Here is a 13,438-nt window from a genome sequence, read left to right on the forward strand (position 1 = left end):
GGAATTCTCTTTAAGTATTAATAAACCTCATCGAAGAAAACAATTTAAAAGCGAATAAACGAGTTCACTACGTTGAATAAACGAGTTCATTACTTGATCTGGTTGCCTAAGCCTTAGTTTTTGATAATAATACTTCACAGAACAGAACGGTAAAAGATGTACATCTAGTTTTACTTATTATATTCGTTTTCACACTATATCTTTGGTCCCAGGTAGAAAGGGCTTAAGTCAATTTTTCACAAAAAAAAATTTTTCCGTAGATTTAAAGCTTAATTTTTGCTGATTTTTTTGGTCCAATTGGCATAAGTCAGTGACGAATATTACTCATATTATTGAAAAAATAAATAGAGCATATCAAAAAGTTGGTCAAATTGACTTATGCTTTTTCTGGTCGGGACCAAAGATAAAACCCTTAGTTTTTTGATAATAATATTTCACAGAACAGAACGGTAAAAGATGTACATCTAGTTTTATATATACCGTTTATTACATTCGTTTTCACACAATATTTAAAGTAATTTTTTACAAACCAGTGTGGGTAACTAGAACATAACTGAAAGTTTAGTTTGATCTCAATTGCTTAAATTCGATTTGCTTTTGATGAAAATATTTTATTTAACATAAGTTTTAAATGAGTTTTTTTGGTTAAATTAAGTGAGAAAAAAATTCAGGACAAGTACTAATTTTAAATGAGAGTTTTGAAAATATCGTTGTAAAGGTCTACTCTGAGATGAATTACAGAAAAAACTAAGTTTATCTCAACACAATAAAGTAGTAAGAGCAATGAGTTAAGTGCAACATCTCTAATATAAAATGTTGTGAGCGATCAACTAGTATTTTAAAGAATCAAGTTTCATTTGAATACTTTTTTATATAAAAAGTTTCAAGAATATGCTATCCTGTACTTGCTTAGAACCAGGATTGCAAGGAAAGCTGTTGTATAAAAATAAGGCCTAATCACTGATTTCAAAATAGTAACTGGACAGCGAATTTAGTAATTTTCTAAAGCCAGTTTGCCCTAGCAACATGGCGGGTGAATTAGTCATAAGGAAAAGGAATTGAAAGAATTGCAAATTAGTTACAAATTTCATATTAAGTATTAAAAAGAAGACGTTTTCTTCACTATATTCAATTTAATTGCTTTAGTCAATAAGCCAATCCACGTGTAATTTTTTCTACAAGAGTGCTCAATAACCCAAAAACAAAGCAATGATAAATTAATAGAAATGATCTGAAATTAGTGTAGTATAGTTAACTATTTTCTTAAGTTTACTAACCGAATTCTTTCTTCAATCTTAGGAAACCTTTAGTTATAAATATACAAGTAGCTGGTTAAAAACAGAGCTTAGGGTACAAGTTTTAAAAGCTGTTTAGATAAACAAAGAATTTAAGATTACGCACCTGAGAAATGAAAAATTTACTTTTAAACTGTGGACACTTTTTAACCCAGTTGGAATTGTACATCCGTAGATAATGCAGCTTGGCAAAGTACTCATGAGTACAGCTATTTTGCAAAGTACTCTTGAGTACAGCTATATGTAGACACTGTATGAACAATTAGCTGAGTACAATGAGCTCATTGTACTCAGCTAATTGTTCATACAGTGTGTACACACTCTTGCTGTCTAGTTACAAAAATCAAGAATATAAAATCGTTAATAAAAAGCCGTTTCTTCCCGTGGAGTCTTCAATTGTATGTAAACACAATTGCTGTTCACTGTACGGTCGTGTTATTAACCTTCTAGCACACAGCATTGAGTAATTATTTCACTTTAACAAGTTTCATTTAAGTTAACAAAATTAACCGAAGCGCGCGCAGAGGGAAGGAGAGAACTTGACCATGATCTATTAGCGCGGGTTTACAGCTGAGTTCGTTACTGTTTCTTGTATTCAACTTAAAAAATGCATAAGCAAGTTGTCTAATTATGTTGCGCACACTGTTATACAAAAATTAAGTGAAAAAGATTCATCTAAATTGTAAAATTAAGTGAAAAAGTTTCATCAAAATTGTAAAATTAAGTGAAAAAGTTTCATCAAAATTGTAAAATTAAGTGAAAAAGTTTCATCAAAATTGTAAAATTAAGTGAAAAAGTTTCATCAAAATTGTAAAATTAAGTGAAAAAGATTCATCAAAATTGTAAAATTAAGTGAAAAAGATTCATCTAAATTGTAAAGTATTCTTATTTTTTCTTACTTACTTTAAAATTCAAATTACTTTTTATTTTGCGGACCCTCATATCCTCCACCTAAATTAAAGTGACCCTAGGTTCAGAAAAGGTGGGAAACCATTACCATAGAAATAAAAAACTATTTTGATTTCCAATAATAGAATGAACAACCAGTTTTATCAGCTTACTTTTCATTTTCATTTTTCCGTGAATCGTTTATCAGTTTTTTAAAACTATACATAATTATATTGTATTTTTAGCTCGCCGCCATCTTGATACAATAAATTCATAAAATTTTTGTATCGAGATGGCGGCGAGGTTTTTTTTTTACCCACAAAACAGAATACGCTATTCAATTATTATTTTGAGATCAGCGACCATAATCTATAAGTAGCAAGTCTCAAAACTCAATACCTTGAACTATAATAATAGTGCTTTTAGGGTTCTTCTTTTTTTTTTTAAAAAAAAAAAAGAGTAACTTATAAGGTTCAAACTGTTTATTCTGATGCAATCTCATCTGAATTTCCAGAAATTAACTATATTGATATAGGCAAAAATAAATAAAAAAAGCTGTACTTAATACGTAAAATGCTATTCGACTTCTTTCCGTGCTCAACTAATTTTGTGAATAGAGAATGCTAGAAGATTTTGTAAATAAAAGAGATTTCTCATATTAAGGCAAAGTGCCCATAATTCTTGCCCTTCCTTAATCCACTCTCTCCGTATCTCTCTTTCCGAGTTTCACCAGCTCTCAAGCCAAATTAAACTAATCAAAACCCTGCAAAAACTGTTGTTAGTGAGATGGTAGTGTATTTCTTTAATTTGATATTGTTCGAATAATAGACATACTAAAATAGATATACTAAAATATGTAATAAATAGTAGTTAAAAAATCCCAAAATGCCAAATAAAAGCCTACATATATAGAAAAGTACAGAATCTAAAACTCTTTGCGTCTGTAGGCTACTATATATCAATGCTGTATTGATCAGGAAAAGTTTTTTTCTTGTTCCTCTTAAACTGGAGATATTTAGAAAGTTATGAAAAGTGAAGCTTAAATGAGAAACTTCTGAAATTTTTTTCTAAAAATTTTTTGTTATTGAGTAGAATGATGGGAGATTTATTATTAAGAGATGAAGATTTTCCAAAATGATTTTTTCTTTTTAGCATCAAAAATATTTCTTGAGCAAATGAGACATTTTTTAGCAAATGAGACATTTCTTGAGAAAATGGTTGCTAGAACAGAACTTAAATCTTGCATTATTTTAACTCACTAACTAAACCGATTTCATTTTTTGTTGTTTTGATTTAAAATTTAACTATCAAATGAATGAACAAGGAAATCCAGCAATCTTCGAATGCCAATAGGCAATATTGTGTACTACATACCTTCAGTTGGTTATCGGATGCTTGTGGCATTAATAAATATTAATGATATAGTGTTTTTTTTGTTTGTTGTTGTTGTTCTGACGTAAATTTTTTTTCTTCGTCTAAATCTATTCATAATCAAAACATTCCATTAAGATGCGTCAATTTTCAAGTTTTCAGCTGAAATCCTTAGCATAGTTTTTTATACCTAGCCTCAGTTCCATACACAAAACCGAATGCCTCTAAAACAAGTCTCATTGCAATTTCCACACTTTGTGAGTAAGGAGTTTAGGATAAATAGGTCTTCACCCTTCCATAAGGCGCCTCCAATTGGTTGTTAACATCCTCAAGGAGCGGAGGCATACAAACCCTAGGCAAGCCTTCAATGTAAACCTTTCTGAGTACAAATAAAATATGTTTTATAGGAAAAGTTTTATTTCCTCTGAGGGAAAATGGGACACGGTTCAAACAATTTTTAGACTTTTTTGATGAAAAGTACGTAGATGGAATTATGTATGTATGTATGTATGTATGTATGTATGTATGTATGTATGTATGTATGTATGTATGTATGTATGTATGTATGTATGTATGTATGTATGTATGTATGTATGTATGTATGTATGTATGTATGTATGTATGTATGTATGTATGTATGTATGTATGTATGTATGTATGTATGTATGTATGTATGTATGTATGTATGTATGTATGTATGTATGTATGTATGTATGTATGTATGTATGTATGTATGTATGTATGTATGTATGTATGTATGTATGTATGTATGTATGTATGTATGTATGTATGTATGTATGTATGAAAAACGAAAGCTTAGTGGTGCTGCACGCAGAAAACTTGATAAGGAGTTTACAAGGCAAACTTTAGTAAAAGATTCTAAAAGTCAGTAGCTATTTCTCTGCTCAGCCTCAATCGTCTAATTCGTCTTCTCAAAAGTGGTTATGTTGATAACTGTGTTGAACACTTCAACCTGAAAGCGTTTCTCTGGCGAATCAAGCCTAGAATCTCTCGAAAGTTCGTCGAGAGATTCTAGGCTTGATTCGCCAGAGAAATTTCGCTTTTGACTTTTAGCAATATTTTGAATGCTTTTCCTCAGTCGTAATTGTAGTTCTACTCTCTCAGATATTAGGCCCATTAGGCATTATTTCTAAGGAAATGCAAGTCAAAGTCAGGTGATCTGTCTACCACCACTATTTTGCTTGGCTAACTGCGAAGTAATTGGAAAACAACATTATCCAGTGCCAAGGTGCTGGCCAAGAGTTGGAGGTATCAAGTGCGACTTTACCGATAACAAACGGGTTTCCCGCGTGAAAGAATTCTTCGACGAACTTTCGAGAGATGCTAGGCTTGAGTCGCCAGAGAAACGCTTTCAGGTTGAAGTGTTCAACACAATTATCAACATAACCACTAGCCAGCTAAAGTGCGCTTCCAGTCCCTGCGAGATACTGACGCACTTTTCTAATGCATAAAACTGAAGATCATAATGGAGAAGAATGTCGACGAACTGCTGGAACTGTTTAACATTCTTGTGAAGGAGTATGCTGATGATATTTCTGACGAACTCTGAGACCAAATGATGCTACTGAAATTAACGCTCGGTGTGAAACTGACGACGTTAGGACAGTCAGGAAGTTAGCAGAGCGGTGGCAAGCGCGGAAAGAAGTTTTTCTGAGCTTAAAGTTAATTAAGACATACTTGCATAGCACAATGTGTCAGGTTCGGCTAAATCCTCTGGGAATGCTGTCAATTAAGAGTCAGCGCCTTCGCGACCTGAACGTAGACCAGACAATTGACAATTTTGCGGACGCAAAATCCCGCCGAAAACTCATGAAATTTACCAGTACTTTACCTTTTGGTAAGAGTAAGTAAGAGGTTCAATGTTAGTAAATTTTTATGAGAAACCAAACAAAAATGCTTACGATTTTTTTGTTTTTTTGAATATGTCAGTCTTCATTGTATTCGGTATTTTGTATTTTTATAATACAGTGTAGCGTCTAACGCGGGGAGGGAACGGGAGAGGTAGGGGAAAATTGAAGGGATGGGAGAGGATAGGGAGGAGAGAAGGACGAAGGGAGAGAGAGGGGCGCCTCTATAATACCATGCTTCCAGCCCCTAGGATGAAGTTACGCCACTGAATGTACGAGGTCTGTTCAAAAAATACCCGGATTTTTTAATTTTCCCGAGTTTAAAGAGTCCGATTGTCAGCATTTTTTTTTTGTGTGTTGGTATACATGCCCCTAAAGTATGATAAAAAGCTCAGCTATATTCATTGTTTACTTTGTCTGTAGTAGTCGCTAAGGTTCGACGTGTTTTTATGAGCTCGGCGATTTTTGCTTGTTTAAAAAATGGAAGAACTGAAGAGTCAAAGAATTTGTATTAAGTTTTGCGTAAAAAATGAAATAAAGTGTAACAAAGTGTGTGAAATGTTACAAAAAGCCTATGGTGAGTCTGCTATGAAAAAAACAAGTGTTTACGAGTGGTTTAAGCGTTTCCAAGATGGCCGCGAAGACGTTGAAGATGAAAAACGCTCCGGTCGACCCAGCACGTCAATAATCGATGAAAACGTGAAAAAAGTGGAAAAAATGGTTATGAATGATCGCCGAATCACAATAAGAGAAGTTGCTGATGAAGTTGGCTCATGTCATAACATTTTTTCAAATGTTTTGGGCATGAAACGAGTGGCAGCAAAATTCATTCCAAAACTGCTGAATTTCGACCAAAAAAACAATCGCTTGAACATCGCTCAGGAGCTACTAAATGACGTCAATGACGATCCAAGTTTGCTTGAAAGGGTCATAACTGGTGATGAAACATGGGTGTACGTTTATGACGTCGAAACCAAAGTACAATCGTCACAATGAAGCACCCTGAATCACCAAGACCGAAAAAAGCACGTCAAGTTTGATCAAATGTTAAGGTTTTGCTTACTGTTTTCTTCGATTATAATGGCGTAGTTCATCATGAGTTCTTACCACAAGGTCGTACGGTTAATAAGGAGTATTACCTTGAAGTTATGCGATGTTTACGTGAAGCAATCCGAAAAAAACGCCCCGATTTATGGCAAAACAATTCATGGCTTTTGCACCACGATAATGCACCTGCTCACTCGTCGTTGCTTGTTCGTAATTTTTTGGCCAAAAACAATACCGTGGTCATGCCCCAACCTCCATATTCACCAAATATGGCTCCGTGTGACTTTTTCTTATTCCCAAAAATGAAGAAAAACTTAAAAGGCCGTCGTTTCATAAGCATAGATGACGTTAAAAGCGCATCGCTGAGTGAACTAAAGGCTATCCCAAAGATCGAGTTTGAGAAGTGCTTCAAGGATTGGCAGAAGCGCTGGCACAAGTGCATAGTATCTAATGGGGACTACTTTGAAGGAGACAACATTAATGTAGACGAATAAATAAATACTTTTTCGAAAAAACGAAAATTCCGGGTATTTTTTGAACACACCTCGTATGTATGTTTGTCAAGTGTTAATCTTCTTTTTTTAAAAAACTAAATTAATGTTTTGTCACTTCTCGCTAACCTAACTAAACGAATCGTACATTTGACTTCTATTTTATATCTCTAACGTAGACTAAAGACAATTTCCCGGAAACAGAAGAAAAATCTATTTGTAACTTCTTCCAAAAAACAATTTTTTCAATAAAATTTTTTTTATAGAATTAAGTTCACAATATGAGTGGTTGGCCCTGTGGCCTAATGGATAAGGCGCCAGCCTCCGGAGCTGGAGATTGTGGGTTCAAGTCCCATCAGGGTCGATTTAAATTGAATTTCTAGATAATTAGGTTTTTGACTTTTTTTTTACTAAGGGAATTATTCTAAACGATTTTAATCGAGTTATCTTTAAGCATATTTTCACTCCAGTAAATTATAAATTGTTGAGCTAATTATTTGTGTATTCTTTTCTCGTCATAAATCATTCGCTTTCTTAAAAATTCAGCGCATGCGTGATAAAAACAGGCTCTTGCAAATCTATGAATTTAAAAAAATTTGACTTTTATAAGAAAAAATCTCTATTAACTTGGATGCGAATGTTAGCTTTTCTCTATCACTTATCTCAAGGTCTGTTGATTGGGTTGGTTGGCCAAACAGGCTTAACGCAATATATAAAAAAAATGACACTAAAATTTTGAAAATATAAATAATTCTGTAAATTAAAAATACGAATTGCTCTAATTGAAAAAGATGAGTAACGTAGCATTAATAACTTTTTTTCGTTTATTTACAAAATTCAGTTTTTTCTACCATTTTGTTATCATTACACAACGCAACAATAATTTATTTCCTTTAATTGTTTAACCTTACTTATTATTTAGGGAAATTAACAAGTATATAACCACCTGTCATAATATTTTTCTAGATATCTGTCAGCGAACTATTTTTGTTACATTTGTGGATATTGCACATGCTCGAGTGAATTTTGTGATTTCAAAGGACACAAAATTATAACCAAGCTGTTAAGAAGTATGTTGTGATATTTATTTGGGGACTAAAGTAAATCTTGGAATCCTCAAGCTATCTGTGACTGTTACAAATCAATATTGGAAGAAAAGTTAAGAGAGTGCCACAACAAGAGTAGGGCAAGCAATTATTTTAACTATCTATCAAATACACCTGTTGATTTATCAAAGTAAAATTCTTGCAATAAAATAAAACGAAAACTATTACGCCGCTGAATTTCGATAAGAAATGGAGAGTTTTGAATCACAGGTAAGATTTTTATATGATGAATTGAATACGCCCCTTGAAATATTACAAAGGAATCATGACTGTGGTATTCAAAATGTTTATCACAAAGTCGTTTGTGATAAACATTTTGAATTGTGAGCATATCTTGGCTATGACCTGTGTCTGTTGTGTATGAACGCCGCTTTAGCAAACTGAAGCAAAAAATTAAATTCCTCCAGTGAATTACTAATTTAGGCATAAATCTATTAAGGAACAAATGAGAGGTCATTAAATTTTTTTAAAATTATCCGAAACAATGCATCTACAGAGTTGTGCCCAGAAGTTCGAGATACTATAAACAAATGAAATTTTCCAAAACAAATTTTTCTATTAATAAATGAATAATTCCCTTATTTTTAAAGATAAACTTCTAAAAGTATAAACTTCTACATTATATATGCGAAATTACGTAAGCCGCCTATGTTTTTTGCGAAAAAATAATCATTTTCAATTAAAAACTGATTCAAAATGAAAGAAAGTAGTACAAAGCGAAAAGTTAATGAAAGAAAAGAGATGAAAAAAACCTTTCGGAAAACTGATTGAAAAAAAAAAGCCAATGTATCAAACTTGTAAGTGATGAATTGAGCCGAGCTAACATTTACAAGGCTCTCAAAGACTTAGAAAGCAGTGGATCTGATTTGAGAAAGAAATGGACTTGAAAAAAATTTTTAGGACCAAGAAATTAAGCAACTCTGTTGACTGCAAGATGCAATAAAATCCTAATAGAAATATTTAGAGATTTGTCAGAGATCCTAATGTATTCAAAAAGGTAATGTAACGACTGCTTCATGAAGATTTTGGAATAAAAATCTTTGTGAAGAGGCGAGGACAAATGGTCAGTACCAAAACCAGAGCAGTGAGGAGGCAAAGGGTTACAGTGCTTCTTGACTTTATAAGTGGTCATGACAATCTTATTGTCTATTCTGATGAAAAGGCGTTCATAGTTTAGCCAGAACCAAACAGATACAATGACAGGTTCATCGATAAATTAAAAAATCATTCCAGTTGAGGTTAGAGCCAGTTCCCTGCAAACATCGTGGTTTGGGGCAGAATTCTCTTGTAAAGCTGTGATTGATAAACAGATGGTTTTAAGTTATAGAGAAGAAATAACACATTTTCTTGAGCTTTACTTATATTTTCCCAAAATACAGGCAAAGATCAAGAATAAATATCCTGCTTTGATTTGCAATATAATCAATTGAGTCTATTGATTTGATATCAATGATATCATGATTTTCATGATTAGATTCAAAATCTTTCCTATTTTTTTTAATTTTAAAAACTTATTCGAATACTGAGAAAACTCATTAGGATTAAATTTTAATTAGGTTTCATGTATTGTCGGCCAATTTTTGCATTTGTTTCGAATACTTTAATTTCGTACAAGAGAGATTTTCAATATTAAATATTTTCTGCAATGAGATTCCACACAGCTGATTACTGTAAGATCACATGAAGTTATGAAATACAAATTGTTTCTGTTGATCAAATTCTAAAATATCTTAATATTTTTTGTAGGATTCCAGCAAAAACATTAAGATATTATAGAGTTTGATTAACAGAAACATTTTGCAGGATTCCAGTAAATTGCTATGATCATTAAGTGCTTGACTGCTATTTTTTTAGCGTAAAATTTGATGTTTTATCCTTTCTTTATAATTTATCAATAACGTTAAGATCGTTTTCGAAAATGATCTTTTACCTCGTCAATTCCAAACGATTTCATACCATCAATGATGAATTATGATCATTGATGATATGAAACACTAAGTGTTCTCTTTCAGGCAGCACATAACTAGTTAGTTCTTCCGAATTCTTATAATGGATAACCAATATATTCTCTGTTGCTGCAGCTTGTTCTTAGCTAAGAATAAAAAAAAAGTGATCCTCTTGTTGAGGGTTTTTAAAAACTTTTTTTTTTTAAAGAGGTTTTTTTTTATTAGCAAAAGCGAAGGGAATTGGCGTAATCTCAAGTAAAAAAATTTGGCTTGAAAAGGTTTTCTGACAAAAAGCATTAAATATTCTTCTACATATTCAACTTGACCATGAACTTTTGTTGAAGCTTCACTTAGAGTTAAGGATATAAGTAGTTTTCTTTGGTGTGTTTTTTTTTTCTCTAATTCACCTTGATGAACATTTCTAAAACATGATTTCTTCATGCATGAAGCGAATGAAATGCTGATACTGACCTATTAAGTTTGACATGTATCTTATTCAAGAGATATTTTGCAGAAATATCTCTTGAATGAGATACATGTCCTCACTACTGACCTATTAAGTTTGACATGCATCTCATTCAAGATTAATCTTCTAAATCTGATCTAACTTATTTATTGTCAAGAAATTTTTAAAAATGGCTTTTTTAAACTGCCCGCTTTGAAACTTTAGCACAGAGTTTAACTGTTTTCCAAGGCTGTTCTGTACTTTCTCTGATTCTGCACAGCGTTTTGGAAAAAGAAAAACACATACAAACAAAAACGATTACGTCACTTTTGCATTATAGTAAGGGAGAGGAAAATCCCCTAGAGATTTTATTCAATTTATTAAAGTTTCATTCGTAACTCACATTTCCTCCTTTGAAACTTTATACCAGGGGGCAGGAAAGAGGTAAAATTACCTGATTTCAAACCAAAATTAAATATTACCTAACTTTTAAAGTTGAAGGTTTTCCCGATGGTATAATTGTGTGGCCATTTTGTTGCAAGATGTAGTCTCAAGATCAATTCTTTTCATGAAATATCAATCAGCTTTTCGTGATTTTTATTGTTTCTTTGAAACAAATCAAGCAAGCCTTTTTTCTTTATAGTCATTGTGATTTGGCGCCATTATAAACAAAACAGAAAATGGTATTGTTTTAAACTGATTATATAAATTGGTTCTAGATTTACAATAAAACTTTATTACAAGTTTTGTCTTTAATAACAAACTAGATCAAATTATATCGTTAAAGAAGTTGACGAAGAGAAATATTATCGAAAAGCTCAATCAATGCCACATAGAAATGGCACAATATGAATTAAATATACGAAAACAATAACAATTCGAAAATAGGGAAAGAATAGATCAGCATTTTTTTGTGAAAGCCATAATCTCAAAAATTTACTACAAAAATAAAAAGCATTTCTAAAACCAAAACCTGTTTAAAAAAAAACATATTTCTCCTTTATTTCCACCAAAATGAGTTGTTGCAACAGCAATTTATCGCGACAAATACATGTTATTATTATCGTATTTTAACGTTGATCACTTCATACCACTGATCTCTATAATAACTGGATAGCGCAACTCCGAGCAAAACTTCAATTTTTTTGACGCCAAAATCGCCATATTGGAAAGCCCCAAAAATTTAAATCCCGTATGCTTTAAGTTCTGTTTTTCGGCTTATCGCTTTAAATACACATATCAGATTGCAGCGTTCTGGGGCTTTCCAATATGGCGATTTTGGCGTCAATTTTGATATTAGAGATGCCCAATCCAGTTATTATAGAGATCAGTGCTTCACACATTCTAATACCGACCCAGCGGGCACAAGTACGTACAATGTATGTACATTATACGCCAAAACGTCGTTCGTCCGTTCTCGGACTAGAAATGAACGTTAAAAATTATTTAAATAATTGTTCCAAAATAGCAACTAAACTTTAAATATATATATAGTGAATGTTGATAAAAAAAAAACAAAATTTAACGTTATCACCTATTATATATTATCACCTTTTATTAAGCAATATTTCTAAAATGGTTTGAAAGCAGACATCTTATTTAATAATCGTGGTATTTTTTTAAAATTCAGCATAACTCACATTTGAAATTCAGTTTTTTAAAATGGCATTCAATGTAAAAAAATGGAAAGGTATCAATAGGAAAGTAAATGCACTTTAAGATTCATCAATTGAGGATGAGACAGTTGTAGAACAATATGTGATTGATTTTTCTCTCTTTACAGAAAAGTCAACATCGCTTGGTTCTACAACTGTTTCACCTTCATTTGATGAATTATGCTCTGTGAATAGTGACAATGAATTATCGGAGAGTATAAGTATGTCAGACAATATTTTTTCATTTGATAATTCATACTTAACTGATGATTGTTATCCGACCAGTAGTGAATCTGACAGTAACAATACAAATTGCTACAGTAGTAATGATTCTAATGAGGGTGAAATGTCATCGTTAAATAAAAAGCTTGCTTAATGTGCAATTAGAAATTGTTGGATTCGTTCATCTGTTGATGAATTTTTATCTATCCTTCGTGAAAACGGTTCTTCTCTTCCTAAAGATCCAAGAACTCTTTTAAAAACACCAAAAAAAAAAAATACCAATAGAAAGAAAATGTGGTGGGGATTATGCATCATATGGAATATTTAAAGGAATTAAAAGTGTTCTAAGTAAAAAAAAAATTTATTGGTGATATTATCAAGTTGTCAATAAATATTGTATATAATAATATAATAAATATTGATGGAGTTTCTTTTTTTAAGTCATCAAGTATGCAGATGTGGCCAATTCTTGCATGCTTTGATAATTCTGATAAATTTATTATTGCTATCTTTTACAGTGACCATAAACCAGGCAATATTAATGAATGTTTGTTAGATTTTGTTAATGAATGGAATGAGTTAAGGCACACTGACATTATGTTCAATGGAGATCAGATGAGCGGGATAAAATGCGACCAATGTTCTGTTTGTATTTAGCTTTAATGTTAAAAAAGAAAAATCATTCTTTACGTATAAAAGTTACTATAACTGTATGTTAAAGACGCTCTGTGACCCGTTGAATATACATAATATTACAATTGACCCATTAAAGAAAAAAAATATGCGTCATTCTTTCGAGAACACATTTATTGATCAGTGAAGAAAGATTGTAACCAAGTCATTTTTCTCAGGAAGAATCTGGCCTAGAACTTTACTCCGTCGCTAAAAATTTATCTCTAATTTTATCCCCTAAATTTCTTAAATAAGGTTGGGATAATTTTATTTATTGGCATTAAATATCTTCCCAATGAAATTCCCTTATTATTGTTCAATTAATTGCGGATGGTATTTTACTTGTGGGTAGTATTTTACATTTTTAATTTTAGATAAATGCAACAAATATGGTAAAAATTTAATTAACTTTAAACTCACGGCCGATGAACG

At 31.9% G+C, this 13,438-nt stretch overlaps 1 protein-coding gene and 1 non-coding gene across 2 annotated transcripts; both read left to right on the plus strand.

The window, feature by feature from the left end:
• Positions 1-5,902: 5,902 nt before the first annotated feature.
• Positions 5,903-6,418, plus strand: LOC149886572 (protein GVQW3-like). The gene has a single exon (XM_090090550.1). It carries the CDS (start codon positions 5,903-5,905, stop codon positions 6,416-6,418), a length of 516 nt encoding a protein of 171 aa, XP_089946676.1.
• An 833-nt stretch (positions 6,419-7,251) lies between these two features.
• Positions 7,252-7,324, plus strand: Trnar-ccg (transfer RNA arginine (anticodon CCG)). Its single transcript has one exon. It is a non-coding gene; the product is annotated as a tRNA-Arg (tRNA).
• Positions 7,325-13,438: the final 6,114 nt, after the last annotated feature.

This window comes from Hydra viridissima, unplaced genomic scaffold (assembly GCF_058129835.1).
Source record: "Hydra viridissima isolate aposymbiotic clone 2 unplaced genomic scaffold, HvirCarnegie_v1 scaffold_6, whole genome shotgun sequence".
Classification (NCBI taxonomy): Eukaryota; Metazoa; Cnidaria; class Hydrozoa; order Anthoathecata; family Hydridae; genus Hydra; species Hydra viridissima.